The 21,257-nt window shown below is 39.1% G+C and overlaps 1 protein-coding gene across 1 annotated transcript; it reads right to left on the bottom strand.

Annotated features, from left to right (window-relative positions):
* Positions 1 to 17,092: 17,092 nt before the first annotated feature.
* On the bottom strand, positions 17,093 to 18,012 carry LOC149069529 (uncharacterized). Its single transcript, XM_089250107.1, has 2 exons — positions 17,963 to 18,012; positions 17,093 to 17,717 (listed from the first exon to the last, which is right to left on the bottom strand). Exons 1-2 carry the CDS (start codon positions 17,975 to 17,977, stop codon positions 17,238 to 17,240), a joined length of 495 nt encoding a protein of 164 aa, XP_089106233.1. The 5' UTR covers positions 17,978 to 18,012; the 3' UTR covers positions 17,093 to 17,237.
* Between the last annotated feature and the right edge of the window lie 3,245 nt (positions 18,013 to 21,257).

The raw sequence follows: 21,257 nt of genomic DNA, 5'->3' as shown, positions 1-21,257 counted from the left end.
TTAATGCGACGAAATTGTAATATTTTATACCGCCCCTCAACAGATCCTTTTTCACGAGAGCGAAAGGGAAACGTTTCCGGGAATAAATGACGAAAATTCTGTGAAATTTTAATGCGACGAAATTGTAATATTTTATACCGCCCTCAACCGATCCTTTTTCACGAGAGCGAAAGGGAAACGTTTCTGGGAATAAATGACGAAAATTCCGTGAAATTTTAATTCGATGAAATTGTAATATTTTATACCGCCCCTCAACAGATTCTTTTTCACAAGAGCGAAATGGAAACGTTTCCGGGAATAAATGACGAAAATTCTGTGAAATTTTAATGCGACGAAATCGTAATATTTTATACCGCCCCTCAACAGATCCTTTTTCACGAGAGCGAAACGGAAACGTTTCCGGGAATAAATGACGAAAATTCTGTGAAATTTTAATGCGACGAAATTGTAATATTTTATACCGCCCTCAACCGATCCTTTTTCACGAGAGCGAAAGGGAAACGTTTCTGGGAATAAATGACGAAAATTCTGTGAAATTTTAATGCGACGAAATTGTAATATTTTATACCGCCCTCAACCGATCCTTTTTCACGAGAGCGAAAGGGAAACGTTTCTGGGAATAAATGACGAAAATTCCGTGAAATTTTAATTCGATGAAATTGTAATATTTTATACCGCTCTCAACCGATCCTTTTTCACGAGAGCGAAAGGGAAACGTTTCTGGGAATAAATGACGAAAATTCCGTGAAATTTTAATTCGATGAAATTGTAATATTTTATACCGCCCCTCATCAGATCCTTTTTCACGAGAGCGAAAGGGAAACGTTTCTGGGAATAAATGACGAAAATTCCGTGAAATTTTAATTCGATGAAATTGTAATATTTTATACCGCCCCTCATCAGATCCTTTTTCACGAGAGCGAAAGGGAAACGTTTCTGGGAATAAATGACGAAAATTCTGTGAAATTTTAATGCGACGAAATTGTAATATTTTATACCGCCCCTCATCAGATCCTTTTTCACGAGAGCGAAAGGGAAACGTTTCCGGGAATAAATGACGAAAATTCTGTGAAATTTTAATGCGACGAAATTGTAATATTTTATACCGCCCCTCAACAGATCCTTTTTCACGAGAGCGAAAGGGAAACGTTTCTGGGAATAAATGACGAAAATTCTGTGAAATTTTAATGCGACGAAATTGTAATATTTTATACCGCCCCTCATCAGATCCTTTTTCACGAGAGCGAAAGGGAAACGTTTCTGGGAATAAATGACGAAAATTCTGTGAAATTTTAATGCGACGAAATTGTAATATTTTATACCGCCCCTCATCAGATCCTTTTTCACGAGAGCGAAAGGGAAACGTTTCCGGGAATAAATGACGAAAATTCTGTGAAATTTTAATGCGACGAAATTGTAATATTTTATACCGCCCCTCATCAGATCCTTTTTCACGAGAGCGAAAGGGAAACGTTTCTGGGAATAAATGACGAAAATTCTGTGAAATTTTAATGCGACGAAATTGTAATATTTTATACCGCCCCTCATCAGATCCTTTTTCACGAGAGCGAAAGGGAAACGTTTCCGGGAATAAATGACGAAAATTCTGTGAAATTTTAATGCGACGAAATTGTAATATTTTATACCGCCCCTCAACAGATCCTTTTTCACGAGAGCGAAAGGGAAACGTTTCTGGGAATAAATGACGAAAATTCTGCGAAATTTTAATTTTATGTAATATTTTATACCGCCCCTAAAGAGATTTGTTGGAAGAAGATATTTCATACTTTGCCTGGATTGTGTTTAGGCATTCTATAGAATGACTAGTCATTCTATAGAATGCCTAGGCAAAGTATAGAATAAAACCGGTATTTCATACTTTGCCCGAAACGACCAGGCATTGTATAGAATGCCTAGGCATTCTATAGAATGCCTGGATTTCATACTTTGCCGGTAACATATATATATATGCTCGCTTCGGGCATGGGGTCGAAAAAAATAGATGGCAGGTCAAAATCTGTACATGCTTCGTGCAATATAAATATTGCATATACACAGTCGAATTGTATATACCGTCGAATACCGTTATAGCGAAAATCTCGTTGTAACAAAACCTTCTGTTAATGCTTAAATAAGTTTAGATAGGAACAATTTATTGCGAATTTTGATATAACGAAATGAAAAATTTTCGATGGCTTGTGAAGAGAAATTTTAATGAATACGGCGAGTGAAAAGGAAATAAAATCTGTGGTAAGCAAGTTAGGAATGTTTCATATTTATTGTGTTTCAAAATGAGTGGTCCCGAAAGGAAACAGTTTTCGATTACAGAAAAACTTGAGATCATTCCTAAAGCTGATGCTTGAGTAAATGAAAACAATGTGGCATTAAAATACGGCATGTCTCCGTCTACTCTCTCAACATTTTCTTTTAAATTCTTCTTTATTCTGATTAAGTTGGAATTTCAAGTTCAAACAGATTTTTGAATTCCCATGGAAAAGGAAGACTAGACTTTCAAATTTTCAAGATGTGGATGGAGCTGTCTTTACAGTACACTCGCGTTCAAGACATTTTCCAGAAATACAGGGTTTTAGGACATTCATTATCAGAATATTCCAGTATATACCAGCCCACTCACGTGAGAACAGATTTCGGAATTAGCATGTGCCGTTGGATGTGAAATATTTAAAGAATTTGTTTCAAGCATTGCACACGTTAAAGTACGAGTATGCTTAAAAGGAATTTGTTGTTTCCTCGGCACCCACAATACTTGTACAAAGAAAAAAAAAATACGGCATACATATTCGCTTCAAATATGTTAAGTAAAAGTTATCCAAAAAAAGGTTCAATGCCTAATTCATTTGAATTGCTTTGAGTTATTTTTGAAATTTAAATTTCGATTCTTTATTATTATCTAGATCGTGAATAAGTATTTTTTTTTCACCTTGTGGAATCAAATTCTGCTACAACGAAATTCTTTTAACAGATGCTAAAATTCTAATTTCGGAAAATTCTTTATAACGAAGTGATTTCTTCAGTCCCTTGGAGTTCGTTATAACAAGATTCGAATGTATATATACACATTTATCCTGCACTTTTCCAGACTCGTTTCGGACAGCAGTGCGGTCATCTGTATTTGGCCCCTAACGTATTTAAGCTGCCAGAGTTAGGTTTTCTTCCTGTAAAACCACTACTTTACAGCACACAAATTCCACTCATACAGCAATTTATTAATCGTGTTAGGTCGAAAATGAACGCGCCATCTATCGGTGATCGCCTTGGATTCGATAGGGAAAGAACTTATCCATGTCCTTCAGCACCTCTCTTCTATATTCTGAATTGAAAATATCGATTGGTTGAATTTTCATGTCATGCAAGTATCATGTTGAAAGTCTGCCTGCTCCGTGCGGGGAAAGAAACAGCTTCAGCCTGCCAGGCCCTTTACAAGCGGCTGTAATCACCTTGAGGGCAGGACTCGGCGAAACATTTCTCGCATTCCGCCGACTTTTTCCAGAAGGGTGACCGGCTCTTATTCGCGGCTCGAAAAAATGGGAAACAGCAGAAAACCCAACCGCGACCGACTACCACTCTGCCGCCAGTTAGGATCATGGGCGCAGATACGCCCACCCCCCCATCCTCAAAGGTGGAGTCGACTGATCTAATGTATAAATGTATATATGAATTGACATCATCATCATCATCATGCCCCCCCCAGCAATAATGACCATGCCCCCTCCCCCTGACTCCCACGTCTCTCTCCGCCTATGGTTAGGATCTCCCAATAACCAGATTAATACCCATTCCCAAATGATTTTTCCACGGGCCGGAGTATGTACACGCCTCTCCAAATGACTCGTAACCCTGGATTCTGACATCAGTCCTAGTGACATTTCCACATACATAATTTTTACCCAACTAATTCTTCCCTGAAGCCTAAAGGCATTAAAAAAAGCCAAAGCTGAAACATTTCACAGAGCCGTTGCAACACCAAAAATAAGAAATAATGAATTGGCAAGTAAAAGTAATTACACATCTTCATCTCAGAGGATTTTTAAATGAAATCTAGAAGAGTTGGGTACTATAAAACACAGCAATCAGCAGTTGCTGTGGGAAAAAATGAGTGCACACACATTGCTCGGCGTAATTTCCAGGCTTCGTTGCTTCCAATATTGCTCCTGAAAATTCTGCATGTTTGACTCTAACCTTTGTTTTTTTTTAACTCTGGTATCGCCAAAGTTTATCGGAATTCTTTAGTACGAGAGCCAGAGATAAATCCTCCGGTGCTTTCTCTCTCGTTTCTCTTTCCTACTACTTCCAATAGGAATCCAAAGAGAAGACGCAGTAAAAACACAACAACGAAAAAAGTCATTTCCAATATTTTTTAGACGCGTTTCGGAAAACATGTTTTTGTGCAATGCGAGTTCCGATTCCCTCCCCCACAAACGAAATGGCATTTCAAAATTAGATAACGCTCGCTTGGAATGTTGCCGACCAATAAACGCGCCGGAACAATGTGGCGTGTCTTTCATATATATATATAGTTAGGTACCGTTTTTACTGTTTATTACGATTAGAGAAGTCTGTTTGTCATCATCTTTGGAGTAAATAAATAGTTAATCAAATACAGTTGATACGAAACGCATAGGAGTATTTCACAAATACGAAAGAGGTAGAGATATAATATTTACTAATGTACAGAGTAGACGCCGCTTATTAGAATTAAGGATAATGTTACCATTCCGGTGTTGTTATCACTTTCACCAAGCACGGAAAGGACCAGTACCATAACACGGGGGAAAAGATTGTTTATAGTCATCAGGACTTCGGTTTATGTTATCAATTTTCAGCGAAAGTGTTTTTTTTTTCTTTCTTTACATTTCGAAACTAAGATTGAACCAGACTCATTTTTCCCCCTGTAAGTTATCGTTATCAATATACAAGACTATGTAGGAAGTCAGAAGGCCCCCGTATTGACAGATATTTCCGTACTAAGTTCACCATGTCCTAATCGGGCCATAATAACCGCTACGTTCCACGTACGTGTAGCACTTTATTTACTATTTCTTTTCCATAGTGAAGGCATGTTTTGGTTAAGGAAAAAGTCCACTTCACCACCAGTTCATGGTAAGTTTTATTCAACTGACCACATTCACGGTTCCTCAGATGAAAGACTTTTACAAGGAAATCTATGGAACGTACCGTACGTACATCGTAAAAAGTCTCGCAAATTTTATTTGGTAAATTCAGAATTCGTGTGATACACATTAAATAGTTCAGTTTTAACTTCTCACAATTCATTAATAAAAAAACATTTGGATAGGCTGTGTCGTAGACACACGGCCGCAATTTTTGACTTAAATGCGTTCTTTGAGCATACCTTTGCATGGTAAGTATTGGCATAATGAAATCGGTATCATCGGATTTGTCTTTGTAATAGTTAACAGACAATATCAACGTTGTCTCTTTGCGTTGCGAACGTCTTGAGACCTAGTGTAAAACAATTTCGTTACGAAAGCGGGCCGCGAGCCTGGTGGCAAGACCGAAGAAGAAGAGGTATTAAGACGTCAGGGGATTTAAAAGAACGTACTTATGTCAAAAAGAGAAGATTTATAGCTTATAATAGGAAAAAATCCAATTTCAAAACTATTGAAAACTAAATCTACGATTCAACATTATGAAACCCGTTACGTGGGAAAGAAAACGGTCCTGTTTGTCCCTTTTTTTGTACCGTGTTTTTTTATCATACCTCGTGTTTGACGAAACGGGACAACGTATGGTCTCATCATAATTACTATTATAATTTTTTCAGATATAGTTATCAATCGATTATTGTTATCAGAAACCGAGTCTCAATGCAATCACATTAAGTGGCATGCACTGTATACGAAGGCTTTTAACAACCGGCTGTTGCGAAGAAATTTTGGAAAGGGAAAAAAAAGAAGAAGCTGCCTTTGCGGGGAATCGAACCCACGTCTTTTCACTTTCCGGATAAACGCCGTAGACCACTAGACTACAAAGGCAACGGATCTCTCAATCTTCTCTTGCTCGTGTGCGCTGAACGGGTCCGTACATGGACGGCCAAACCTGACTCAGCCCAAGCTCATAACTTTTTGCCCGCCCTGTATGTCTTCCCAAACATTTCGTGCATTATATGCATTTCCAAACATTTCTTGCATTTTTCATGCATTTCTAGGGATACGAACACATTTCATACTCTTTTCCAGGGTTACGTATGAGCGCATTCTCTGGTTTTCCAAAGATCCGTATGTGAGAGCATCATCTACATTTCTAAGGTCATGAATAGTTGGGAGAATCTCTGGCTTATATAGTGTTATGCCTCCTCGCATCAACCACAAGACTTCACAATTATGAGGAGATCAATGGCGAATGGCTCGAGGAAATCGTATTAAAGCGACTCGCTTTAGATAGCAAATATACATACGAACGTATAACATACTTGACTGTAATGCATTTGCAGTTGTTTGTGATGTGTATGCGTATACACACACACCGTACAAATACATTTATGTGTGTGTGTGTGTGTGTGTGTGTGTGTGTGTGTGTGTGCATGATTGCTTTTGTGTTTTTCCCCAAGACGCGAATATTGGATATTCCAAGATACCGTGGTTATTTGTGTGCGAGTGTCCTCGAGTCGTTTTGTATTCCCTTTACGTCATACGGAGCTGTGATGAGATTCTCGGGTTTATTCTCGGGCAATAGCAAGAACATACTCTCTCTTGTTCGGAATATATATATATATATATATATCGGCTTTTTCGCTTTCGTACATGTACTTTCCGGAAACGGAAAATTTCTCCGAGGAATCGGGAGAAATACAAGACGCGGAAGAAATAAAAATCTTGTTCCGAACGGCCCTCTGAATACGTAAAGAGGAACAAAAGACTTTTGGGAAATGTCAAACAATTATTCGACTTCCTCTTCCGTGTCATGTTTTGTTTGTAATAAACGGGAGGGAAACTGATCTACCTTCAAGTAATTCAAAGAGGGAGTCTGTTTCCTGCGAACACAAATTTTTCTCGCTTTTCGATTTAATTTTGGGACTTCCGCGATTAACAGCGGCATTGCCTTGTTGCGTACATACACTTTTTAATACGTTTCCGGATGTTTCCTCAGCGAGGGTATTATGTGACCCTAAGGGCACTCGAAAAAGGACTCCGACCGAATAACGGTTTTACAAGACGACGATGATGTCTCCAGGGAGACTGTGGGAGAGTGAAGAATCCAATGATGTTTTCGCGTTCGATGACGACCAACGATGGTGTGGAATCTAATGACTGAAACGAGAACAAAGTCGATGGCTGTGAAGTGACGCTTTCCGATGTCAAATATATTTTTCATGGGGGTTGTCGTGGTTTGTTTGCGGAAAACTCATCAACAAACTTCGCCGACGGAAAATTCACTGCAAAAATATTCACCGGCAACAATTCACTGCTGGAAAATTCCCTGCCAAGTGCCAACAATTCTTTGCCGAAATATTCAACGACAACAATTCACCTCCGGAAAATTCGAGAAAAACAATTCACCACTACACAAGGTAACGATGGGGAAAAAAAAATTCGCCGACAACAGTTCTTTCACCAAATAAGTGACCCAGTGATTGAGCAAGTGGGTGAGTGAATGACAGTGTTTGTGAACGAATGAGTGAGTGATTGAGCTAGTGAGTAACAGTATGAGTGATCAAGTGATTGAGCTAGTGAGTAACAGTATGAGTGATCAAGTGATTGAGCTAGTGAATAACAGTATGAGTGATCAATTGAGTGACCATATGAGTGATCAAGTGAGTGACCATATGAGTGACCATATGAGTGATCAAGTGAGTGACCATTTGAGTGATCAAGTGATTGAGCTAGTGAGTAACAGTATGAGTGATCAAGTGATTGAGCTAGTGAGTAACAGTATGAGTGATCAATTGAGTGACCATATGAGTGATCAAGTGAGTGACCATATGAGTGACCATATGAGTGATCAAGTGAGTGACCATGTGAGTGTTCAAGTAAGTGACCATTTGAGTGATCAAGTGAGTGACCATATGAGTTATCAAGTGAGTGACCATATGAGTGATCAAGTAAGTGACCATGTGAGTGATCAAGTCAGCGCATGAGTGACCGAGTGAGTGATTGAGTCAGTGACCACTTTCACATAATTCACGTTTATTATAAAAAAAAAAATTTCTCGCTTTCCGATTTAATTTTGAGGCTTGCCCGATTAACAGCAGCATCGTCTTGTCTCGTACATACACGTACTACCCTATTTTACCGTTTTTACCCTATTTTACCGTTTTTACCCTATTTTACCGTTTTTACCCTATTTTACCGTTTCCGATGTTTCTCAACGACAGTAATATGACCCTAAGGACACTCGTTCCACTCGAAAAAGGGCTCCGACCGAATAACAATTTCACAACACGACGATGACGTATCCAGGGAGATTGTGAAAGATTTTGTGAAAGGTTGTGACAAATTTGTGAAAGAGGGAAAAATCCCCCCAATGATGTTTCTCTTTGGACGACAACCAACGATGGTGTGGAATCTGATGATTAAACCAGAGTATGATCGATGGTTGTGCTTCGATGAAATTCAGCTTCAACAATATTTCGTCGAATTTATCAATGACCCCCCCCCCCCAACATTCCCCAACTTTTTGGCAATGTCATCGGCGATTTTTTTTTCGACAAGAAAATATCAGTGTCCTAACCCCCCTTTTTGACACATTTGTATCGCTGACCCCCCCCCCCCCTCTTTTTGGCAAAAATTTATCAGCGTTCTTTTCCTTTATCAAGATTTCCGTCGGCAACCTCCTGTTTTACAAGAATTTTTCGGTAAGACACCCCCCCTCCAACTCCTCAAAAACATCTTTTTGGAAATATTACATTCTGCTGCAATCTAGAATTTAATAGTAAGTTATTTAAACATATGAAATATTGGTCGTAAAATATTTTTACGGTATCGTAAAAAGATTTTTGATCTCGCGTCGTAAACGAGCACGTGAATTAGATCAATTACATAGTTCTTCTTTTAGTCGCGAGTCGTAATTGCCGAAAAGAAAGCGAACGCTGGGGCCAAGATTGCAAATGAGCAACACAAATTATTGAGGGCGTTTTCCTCGGTTCCGAGGACGAATTGCAGTCCAAGCACGAAGTACAAATTTTTCCAAGGGTGTTTCCTCTCTCTCTCTCTCTCTCGGGGACATTTACATCAACTGCTTCGTTCTGTGTGTCTCGGTTGGCAATCCTCCACGTTTCTCTCGAGATATTTTCCGCTTAATTGTAGGAATCTCGGTTCCTAAGCTGAAATTATGCATGTCGTAAAATTCTGTACGAACGACATGGCAGAGCGTATTTTTCTATAGAATTATAGGAATTATATTCGATTCGATCAAGTTATACACAGAGATTTCATTTGGTACCGGCAGTGTCACTGACTACTGCTACTTTAGCGCACACACGCCAACTTCACCATGCAGCAATTTGCTACCGATTGTGTTGGGTAGGGAATTAAAGACCAACTATATCGGTGGTTAGACACAGGATCGGCAGACGAAGAACATGAGGATACCACCTCCAATAGATGGCTGGCACCTTCAGTACTTATGATGAAGGCATAGTCTCTTCCTTCCTTTATCCATGTCCTTCCCTAGCATCGAACCTGTGGATCTGACGGCAGCGTTCATACTGCTAGACGAGCCTCTTATCTCGTAATCGGCTGGGTGTTTTGTATGGAGATATGGTCCATTGCTTTATATACGAGAAAAAAATAAAGCATGAGATCTCATAAAATCATGATCTCACGCAGGGGCTGCTCGAGCTTATCCGCCGCCCGGGTGCAAAGCCTCATGTGCCAGCCCCTAAAGACGACCCCTGGTGGAGGCTGACAGGTCTCTTGCCTAGGGAACCTTTGGGAGAATCTGTTTTGTCTTATCTTGTCTATTTAGAAGATAGTCGCACCACACCGTTTGCCGAGAAAATAGTGGGACCATACGTCCCACTTTTGAAGAAAATGTTTCGTTTTCAGAGCAGAGTTGTCGCTTACTTTTTTTCCCGGCCGGAATTATTTTACCATTCTTGATTATGCCAGGTAACTCAATCCACAAAACAACACTTATTGATGAGCCATCATTGCTTATACACTTATCCCGTAAAGATAACAATGATGGGGCGAATTTCATTAAGAAATTTATTTCAAAGCCGTTTTTGCTGCACCAGGGACCGGGCAAGTGAGGAGCCGCATTGTTTCCTTTGCGCTCGTTTGACTGTTCCAGGAAAATTAATTTCAAATTTTTTGAAAGCATTAAAATGTACACTTATGATAGAGTACAATTTTGTTTCTGGTATTACAGTCCCAGGCTTTGTCTTTTTTTCTCAAGTTTGCTCAACACTTCCGTTGTCAACGTATGGCTCAAAAGCGATATGTCATAAGAATTTTTACTGTCAAAAAAAATTTTGTGTGCAACGAAAGTCCAAGCCGCCGACTGAAATTGGTGTTCTGCGGCGTTTTAACTTCGAGGCGTAAATACGAGTCAGTGTCCCATTTGAAAGAGATCTCTCCGCAGACCGCAGCAGACTGCCAACACGATAATTGCAGAACATGAAAAATCCAAGCTTTTGCTGTCATCAATTCAAAATTGGAAAGGCAGATGGCAGAACTAGCTTTACAAAAGTTTTGTTTTATTTCGATCATACTTGATAATAACGATCATACTTGATTTCCATTTCGGTTGAGGAAAAAAATACTAGAATGTGCCTAAACTATTTCGTGGTTTGCTTACATTGGTACCTCGTGTTATTAGCATGTTATGCTTAAGTTTCATACTGTTGTCGTCAACACATGACTCGGGAAAACCATCAAAAAAACTCAATCAAGTGTCAAAGAAACATTAATTTATAGTCGCAGCTGGAATTCATTAGAGAAAATGTATTCAATGAATTTCCCGGAGGAGACAAATCAATTTCCTTTCCAAACATTCGTTTCGGCGTAACATCCAGAAAAATTCAATTTCTCAGTATATTTCGGGCCGCAAAAAAATACCATCTCTTAATATATTGAATGAATCTTTTTTCCAAATTTCAAAAAAAAATTCAAAAAATAGTAACATTTTTTTGTTTCACTTTTCAACTAAGTTTTTAAAAAAAAAAGCCAAAACTAAATATTAGCCATAGCCGAAAAGGCCATTAAATAATAAGTAAAAAGAATTCAAACAAATCAATTAATGGATGATTAATGTAATTAATTACAGAAAAAAAACTGAATTTCCTAACAGATAAAAAAACACATTATCCAAAGGGGTGCGGGAAGGAAAAATTTAAGAATCAATATTTGAAAAGTATCTATGCATTAATACATTTTTATAAATGGAATGAAAAATAAGAACCTTTTCTGTCACAATCAGTTTTTGGTATCCATTAAATCCTATTCTTTATCCTTTCTCCACAGAAAACTAATCTCACATTAAGAAATTTCTAGAAAAACCATTTTCCTCAATTTTTTTCCTGTTAGCGTCTAGGGCTTCTTTCCCTTCCCCTTTTCATCATATAAAAAAAAAATAATAACTGCAAAAATATAACAGAATGTGTCTTTTCCTTCTCCTTAAGGAAGTAGTAGTAGTTAGAGAGAACCGGTGATAGTAGCGAGATGTTGGTTGAAGTTGTTTGGAATCCGAAACAGAATCGGGCTCAGGCGCTGGTTTGATGGCGGCGGCGGTGGTGGTGGTGGTGTCCGAAGAAAGAGCAGCTTTACAAGAAGTTTTCAGTACCGTACGTGACTTACATGGCGCGTGTCAGGATAGACGCCTTTTTCCTCTTATTTTTTCCTGTTTTTTTTTTTTTTACTCTCCCAAGGGTTTTTTTTTTTTTTTTCCTCCTTTTCGGCTATAAAACTGACGGATGTTCGCTATGAGGATTGCACACGGGAGAGATCCTCCTGTTCTGAGGAAGAAGAACAAGAAAAAGATAGGATAAGACCTGTATACGCCGTTCCCTTATACGACCGACCGACCGCCTACTTTTGTGTGTATGGTTTGAGTTCCCGGTTTTTGTGAGTCCCTCAGGGACGGTGGACGATGTATGCCTCTAAACATGGCGTCTTGTTAATCATTAACATGTATCAGAGTCACTACATGCTTCCTTCTTTACTTTTCCCCCTCCGTATAGTTATACTCGTCGATGGCCTAATATGGCGTTCACTCATTCCAGTTTTCTGATGGCGCTTTGAATTTGGTCGTTAAGATTTTTTTCTTCCTTTAAATACAAGAAATCTGCTCAAAATAAATTGCGTTTTTATATTATTTTATCAGCTGTAATGATGATATGCTTTCCTGTTATATATTTGCCTATTAAATGATGCAAAAAGCTGAATGCTCTAAGATATTAAATGCTATATCATGATGCAAAAAGGCACATAGGAAGACAAGATACATAGAAAACTGACTGTTATGTCGAAATACTGATTTTTGGAAATAAAAATTAACTTCTTCCTCTACTGGGAGATCGAACCTACGCCCGTCTGAATCTTGTACAACTGCTCTACCACTACGCAATGGAGGTTGATAGCATATTTCTTTCCTTGGACCACATACGAAGGCATCGCGCCCTTCTTAGGAATTTTCAATAGGAAATTCTTGAGGTTCAAACCACTTTTTCTTTGATAAAAGTTTTCGTTATTTCTGAGTCTTCATATAGTCTCATCAAATCTGCATATGACAGAGATCGTCCTGTTCTAAAAAACGAAGAACAAGATAAATAGGATAAGACCTGTTGTATATGTCGATCTCTTATACGACCCACTGACTGCCTATTTTCTGTGTATCAGCTTTTTGTTTTCGGTTTCTGGTGGTCCCTGAGGGACGCTGAAAGATGTATGTCTTAAAACATAGCATTATATTCATCTTTAACATGCATCGAAGTCACCGTGTTCCTATTTTTTCCGGTCTTTTCCATTTTCTCTCATTTCTTACTCGGAGTGAAAAAAAAAATCAGACTTGTCGAGAGGAATTGTATAGTGTCCTCTTGAACGCGCTATACTATTTTGAGAGCGCTTTTATTTTGCTCGTTAGGGACCTCCAGACCAACCATGGCCCCCGCTCTGTCCCCCTAGGGGATATAAGCTGGTTTGTCTCAGGAGACGTGGGCCATGGTGGAAAATCCGACATCCAAGACCGGCAAATCACCCGCCGCAGGCCGGACAGCCCCAAGACACAAACATCAAACGACAGAACAACCAGCATCAGGACACTTTCTACAATTCCCCCTTCCTCCTTCGCACCCACAATTCCCCCAATCGTTAGGGACCGTTCAAGTATCACGTAAGCAAATTTTTAACAATTTTAACCCCCATCTTCCCCCTGCCCTTTGTCAGCAAATGTCATCAAAACTCTGACCTCCCCTCCCTCTCTTGTCAGCAAAATTTCGTCATCAGCTCTGCCCCTCTGAATCCTAGCGCATATTGGTGGGATCAGAGACGTACACGGGAGAAGGGGGGGGGGCTCGTGCCCCCGTCCCATGATTAAAAATTCATTTTCTTAATGCAAAAAAAATATTTATTTTAATTGAAATTTCGGAAGAAAATACCTTTATATGTTATCATAATTAATTTCTGTTAATTTCAATGTTATTCGAAGGCTATGAACTTAAAATTTGCCTTTAATAAATTCATTGCGACCCACCCTCTTAGCCATATAATGATAAATCGCATAAAGACCCTTGGCTCGCGGACCAAATGTGGCCCTGGGGGTTATCTGATGCGACCTTGCCCTCCTCAAACCTAATTTTGTAAAAATGAACTAAGCGGCACATTTACAGATCGCTTAAGTGTCCCGTGGTACAATTTCAGAACATTTAAGCGGCCCGTGGCACATTTTCATACCACTTAAATGACCCGGGACGCAGTTCCAGAACACTTAAGTGATCCGTGCCACCTTTAGCGCTTAATTGTTCTGGAACTGTGTCCCGGGTCATTTAAGTGATCTGAAAATGTGCCACGGGCCGCTTAAATGTTCTGGAGTTGTACCACGGGACACTTAAATGATCTGGAAGTGTGCCGATCCCTTGAGTGGCATGTGACGCAGTTTTAGAGCACTTAAGTGGCCCCCAGTGCGGTTCTACATCACTCAAGTTACCCGCGGCACATTCTCAGATTATTTAAGTGATCCGCGGCATGTAATTACGAGTGGTTATAGTGACGGCCTCGCGATGCGAGGATCCGGGTTCGAAACCCACAGTGGTGGTCGGCTGAAGTTGGTTTTTCTGTGGTTCCCAACTTCAAGGCGCAAATGCGAGCCGATCTCCCTGTTAAAAAGTCTCGCCACAGAGAGCAACAGTCCTACAACGATAAATCGTTCAATCATAACACTTCACTCATAGTTAGAAAAACTGGTGGCAGATGGCAGCACTACACATAACAAGCATTACGGAGAAACAAAAAAAAACTTCACGTCAGGTTTCACTACACATACACGCACATTCCCGCATGTACCGATTCGTTGGGGGTTCCGCGGGGGGGGGGGTGGGCTGGGTGCATGTGTGGTGTAGCAGTAGTAGGTAGGGCTCGGGGATTCATGATGTTCTTAAGTCAGCCATCTCGTTGGGCAATCTGCCTGTTGTGGCGTTGTATTTGTAAATTTGGAAGGGGAATGTTACTTCAAGTGCCCACAAACTATCGAAAGTTTTTTTTCTCGTTTTTGGCGCACCGAGTAAGATGCTATTAAAAATATTTCATATTTTCATAAAGGGTGGTTGATGACGTAAGCATTGTCCCAACCCCCCCCCCCCACCCCTTGTCATCAAAAGCCAGCCAATCGGGAATCCCCCCCCCCCACACCATCGATGATCACGTAATACTACTTGTCCCCTTAACACTATGATTGAGAACTTCATAAGATACGAGAGTAGGCAGTCTTCAACATGTTCAACGATCAAGATCAGTTTCACACACTCCGACTGCCGCCTGCAAAAGGATCTGCACAATCTTTTGCAAAAATCATGCTACGACGGCAACAAGCCCCGTTACCGAAGCCAAAAGAAAAAGGACATTATGGACTCTATTTATATGCCTATGGCCGGGATTACGCTATAAAAGTTTTCTAAAAGTTCTTTTATAAAATTTGAAAAATTCAACCGGAAAGATTATGGGTTGCATTTGCTCGAATGTAACCTATGAGCTTTATTGGATGGATTTTTCGAGTTTTATAAAAGGGATTTTATCAAACTTTTATAGTGTAATCCCGGCTTATGACTAGGAATAACAGAAAATTAGTGAAAATCATACTGGTTTTTTTTTTTTTTAATTTAAATATATTAGAATTTTGATTCACTTTTATTACATTTTTTGAAATTATAAATTTTTTTCAAAAGCTCGTATTTGAATTTTTTCCCCATGGAATATAAATAATTTACTTTTCTAGATAGATTATGCAACTGAACTGGATTATGTATCTATGTAATTAGATTACAATATTTTTGTGTCTAGATATCATTATTACTGGGGTCATTCAAGTATTACGTCAGCATCGAGGGGGGGGTTCGGATTTGCTGACTTTTGATGACAGGGAGGGAGGGGGGTTTGAAGGTTGCTTACGTCATCAATCACCCCTTTTTGAAGATATGAAACATTCTAAGCTGCTGACGAAATTTTGCTGACAGGGTGGGGAGGGGGGTCAGTATTTTGCTGACTTTTGCTGACAAGTGGGGGGGAAGGTGGTCAAAAATGGCTGAAAATCTGCTTACGTAATACTCGAATGGTCCCACTGTTCCATGAAGCCGTACCGTTTGTGCAGATTTACTTGAATTCTTACTATTCGTCAGTTCCCTCTAGGAGCAAATATTACTACGCTCACGCGAGATAGTATTAGAAAAAAGTGGATGCCCCTGTCTGACACGGGCATGTCAGGCAAGTGATTAAGCTTTATTCCTTTAAGATTTTTTTTTTTTAACGAGAGTGACAAAAATGAATGAGAGTTACAAGCAAAACCGGTGTGGGAGGAAATTTTATAGGTGTTTTCAGAGGAAATTTTTTATGTAAATGAGTTGTAAGTAAATTTACTGTGGAATAATTCACCCAATTCTGAATGAATATCACTGAAATGCGCTCTAATAGTTAGGCATGTTCAATACTGAGTTGACTGTAAAAAAAAGGTATTTCATTGAATTAAATCAAAAATTTTTTACGGAACTTCTCATAAAAGACTAATCATCTCGAAAGTATATTCTTTTGATTTGCACCACACTTGCAACCAACGGCTCAAATATTAAACAGAAAGGCGTTTTCAATAGTTTCGTTAGTAATTAAAAGAATCAATTCCCTTAAAATTTACAAATTTTCATGAATCTCATATTCATGAAATAGACAGGCGCGGATCCAGAGCTAGTTGATGAGGATGAACGTTTTTGTCAAAAGCCGGATGATGTGGTACAAAATTGGTCCGCCCCATATTTTACGAAACTTACCATTAATCATCATATTTTTCGACACAATACTCTGGAGTCACAAGATGTTCCATAAATTCGAGAATAGTATAAAAATTCATAAAAGAATGAAGGAATTGGTAATGCGGTTTTTGCGAGAAACTAATTCTCACCGAAGGGGACCTTTCTGGTACAGAAAAAATATAGTTAATTTTCTTGTCGATAGAGGATGCTGTGTGAAACAAACCACTGGAAATGAGCAAATCAGTCCCATGAAATGCATGGCGTACGATTAATAGCTAAAATTTTGATGAAAAACGGTGAAGTTGCTAAGTTGTTCTATCTCAACTACAAATCAACGGCTGAAGCTTTACGAACGTTTCGGACACAGAAGAGTTTGAAGAAATAGTAAGAGTCAATCAAACTGCATATAGCAGCTTCTATCGACAAAGATTTGAACTATTTTTTTTCCTGTACCAAAAATAATCCCCTTCCGAGAGAATAACTTTTTCGCACACCGCAGTTAAATACACCAACTCCTCCATCACTTATGAATTGTTAAACTATTCACAATTTATGGGGCACCCTGTACTTTCATGGTAATGACAGAATATCTACGTAAAATTAAATTTCATCGATGCAGAAAAACAACCATAAAAACTTTAATCAAGAAAAGACACGAAATTTGGAAATTATTTTTATTATCTGCTTGTTATAAGTGAACATCCCGAAGAAAATTCACTATTAATATCTGAATGTATGCTATCGATTTTGAGAGCATTCCAATACTGATATTAGTAAGCTTCTCGGGGAAATTTTTTCTCATTCATCCAAACCGAGGGACCGCCTTCACACCTTGCGGTGCTGCCTGACCTGCGTCAGGACCACTTTCGAGGGATTTCGAAAAGTCAAAAATCTTTTCTGGCCAAGTTGCATGTTCATGTCCATCGTTAGCATCGTGTTTCTCGTTCTCATTTGATGAGTGGAAATATGCCTTATATTTACCATGTTCATTTGGGTAGACATTTACGTGAATGTGTAAATTTATCGTACCCGAATTGCCTAACGCAATAGCCGGTGCAGACGAGTTCTTTTTCTTCGTATATGCATTGTCAAGCTGGTTGTTGTCGGTGGGCGCCATGAACGGAAGAAGGCCAGACGAACCTTTGTTATTGTTCATGTTGTTGTTATAGCCGTCGATGTTTGGAACAGCGGGTTTGTATGGTCCCAACGAACGCATATTTGGCATTTCTTGCGGAAGGCCTCGAACCACGTAATAATCCATCACGCAAATGGATACGATAACCTAGCGGGAAAAAAAAATTTACAAAAAATTCAGAATGTTTCAATTTTATACATAATAATAAAAGAATTTGGGGAGAATCGGTCAAAAATAAATAAATCATATGCATACTTTACAAAACATAAATAGCGTTGAGACTAAAAGATATTCCTTTCTGCGTTAGTGGCCGACACAAGAGTCATTCAACATAGAAACGGTCCTGGAAGGGCCGAACAGAGAGGCAACGAGTTCGAAGCGAAAGTACTTACCAAGATCACTCTCATGATGACTTTTTCTTCGCAAGTCTACCGAAACCGAATTTCTTACGACGAAAGATGAGTCGTACATAGTCCTGGAGCGCTTTTTATACGCCTCGGAATACAATGAACAATGAACACTCGTTGGAAAATCCGAAGAAAACCAACAGGTGTGTGTTTGGAAATTCTACCATTAGCAATGATCGTAATCACACGTGTGAGCTAATGGTATATTGCTCACTCCTCTCTTAAAATAATCTATTATCTTATTCAAAGAAGGAGATGAGTTTCCTAATGGCACACCTGGCTCCATGAAACAATTGCTTTCCTTTCTGCAATTTATTGAAGTCTATTTCGTCTAATTCAAATACTTTTATTCTGAAGAAATCGTTACCATTCATCGCATTTTTAAGCAGTTACCATCGCTACATTTTTTTGTGGATACTGAAAGACCAAGCCTTAAACACGTCTTGAACAGCAGTGGGAACCCTAAACACATTTTTGTATAAATCGGAAATTTCACAGTCATTTTAAGCTTATTTTACGACGGGTTCTCACATGATTATACGTAAATTAACACCTGAATTTGTTGAATGCCGATCTGTCACAAGGATAAAGGGCGAAATAGATGTTAAGAAATACCTCTAGAAAGGACGAGGGTCAGTTGCAACGAAATTTGCAAAACGTAATTTCCAACTACGGTCAAAATAACAGCTCGGCAGAGAGCTCTGTTCTAGTGTTAATACATTTTGATAGATGGAATAAAATATAATAATTTTGCAATCGTTTTTTGGTACTAAAAAAACCATTATTAAACTCATTAAATTCTATTCTTTACTCTTTTCTCTCTGCAGCAAACTGATCTCACATTAAGAAATTTTAGAAACCATTTTCCTCATTTTTTCCCGTCAGCGTCTAGTGCAGTGTTTACCAAAGTGGACAATATTGGCCCTGGTGAGCAATGGAATGATCCGGGGGGGGGGGCGATAGAAGCCATGGGCATAACATAGGATCATATGGGTTCGCTTCAGTTAGGGGGCGATAACAGAAAAAAAAATTCTGAAGAAGATGGCGAAGGGGTGGAACAAAAAGTATGGAAAGCTATGGTCTAGAGCAGTGGTTCTCAACGTGGGGCCTTATGGCCCCCTTGCGGTCCTGGGATATTCTAGGGGGGCCACGGGAGAAAATCAAAAGAAAGGTGATACACGACAGGTGGTGAAGGGAGTCATAGAGAGCTGTGAAGAGAAAAGCTTTAAAAGTGAAACATAGTTGAAAAATATTACTACTTTCAGAATCCATCAGATTCGTCCATAGAAGGGGGCATCTTAACCCTTGGGTCTATGTGGGCATGACCCGGATCTTCATGTCTATAATGGAGGGAGGGGGACTGCTACTATGATTTTCATATGTAAGATGTTACTTAAAGCTAAGTATGGAGGGCCGCCAGAACAACGGTTGATGTCTTGGTAGGGTCGATTTATCGTGCATGTTCGTTGAATCGTCCTGTATTTCACACAGACCGTATTTTACAATATAATTTGACTCCTGGGAGAGATGATAATCCACCATTTGAATCCGTGCCTAGCCAGGATTCCAGAGATTGATCTGATTTATTAAAATTTCATTCATAATAAAAAATAGAAAGTATCTCACTCTTGGATGAGGGTGGGGGGGGGGGCTGGATAGGACAGGGGGCCACGAGAAAAAAGTGTGATCCATGGGGGGCCATGAGCTGAAAAAGATTAAGAAACACTGGTCTAGAGCACTGGATCCCAACTTTTTTTCCTTTCCGTGCCACCCCAGGAATACGACTTACCTTCCCGCAACCCCTTGGATAACACGTTTATTATCTGTTAAAAAATTCAGGGTTTTTTTCTGTAACTGACTACATTAATTATCCAATAATTAATTTCTATGATTTCTTTTAGTTATTGTTTAATGTTTTTTCGGCTATGGATAATGTTTAATTTTGCCTTTTCATTCTTTTCTTTTTTGAAAATTAATTTAAAAACGAAATTACAAAAAACTTGCTTTTTTTTAGTATTTTGTGGGATTTGGGAAAAGAGATTCATTGAATAGTTTGTCGCTTATCGATTCCAGCCGCAACAACTATATAAATTTATCTTTTTCCTTGGCACTCGACTGAATTTTTTACGCCTTTAATGAGTCACGTGTGTTCGCGACAGAATCATTTCTAAGCACAACTTTCTAATAACACCAGGTACCAATGTAAACAAACCATAGAGATCAATGTTAAAATTGTCGATTTTACCGTAGAAATGCGGAAACTTTGTGGGGTTTACCGCCACATCAATAATTTTAAAAATTGAATTGAATTTTTAATTTTCGAAATATTGAGTTTATACTTACAGCAATGAAATTTTATTTTTAGGGTAAATGCAATGCGATAAATCAGATAAGATGAGAAAAAAAATGAGAGTTTACATTGAAGATTTTGAAATTTGAACAATAATAAATATGTAGATGACCCCTCATCAAGACGAATTTCACAGTCGGGTAGAAAATCACAAACCATAATTTTTGGTGAAAACCGCTTCATTCTACAACTTTTAGAACCCAAGATATCGGCATCGTTCGGTTAAAAGTTGTGGGTACTGTACATCAAAAAACAAAGCAATTATTTATATGATATTAAAAGAAATTGAATATCTTTGGGAGTCAATATCGCCTAATTCAAATCGACACAAACGTTCCGAAAAGGCTTTCGGAACAGCGCGTTTACTGGCAAAAAAATCGGAATGTTCCGTTATGGTCAGCCTATGTAGAAGGGCCGCGAGACACATCATCAGCCTATATACACTGCTGGCCACCGTAAATGCAACACCCTGAAGGAAGCATGCAAATAATATGAAATTTACAACATGCATTAGTGGAGGTGAGATATGCAATTGATTAGAATTTCAGCGCAGACGCACATCACGCGCGCCTGTGGCGCCACTTCAAAGCGCTATTTAAGGCTTGGAGATTTGGACGATTTGAAGTACGGCAATTGTGTTTTTCTTGTGTTTTTTTTCAAAAAAACGATCAATTATGCCTCGTAGAAAACAGCGATCATCTTTTGATCAAGTATCCGAGTTCGACAGAGGAAGGATAGTGGCCTACCGAGATTGTGGATTATCTTTCAGGGAAATCGGTAGTCGTGTTGGACGAAACCAAACAACTGTAATGCGGATATGTGATCGTTGGATGCAGGAGGGTACGACGGACCGACGTGTTCGATCGCATCCACCTCAGTGCACCACTTCACGTGATGACAGGCGTATTGTGCGTATGGCAGTGACGGATC

Source organism: Pholcus phalangioides, unplaced genomic scaffold (assembly GCF_987345545.1).
Source record: "Pholcus phalangioides strain wild (caught in Gottingen) unplaced genomic scaffold, Ppha-v1.0 ptg000022l_1, whole genome shotgun sequence".
Classification (NCBI taxonomy): domain Eukaryota; kingdom Metazoa; phylum Arthropoda; class Arachnida; order Araneae; family Pholcidae; genus Pholcus; species Pholcus phalangioides.
The sequence above is the reverse complement of the archived record's forward strand: the minus strand, read 5'-3'. Positions and strand labels throughout refer to the sequence as shown.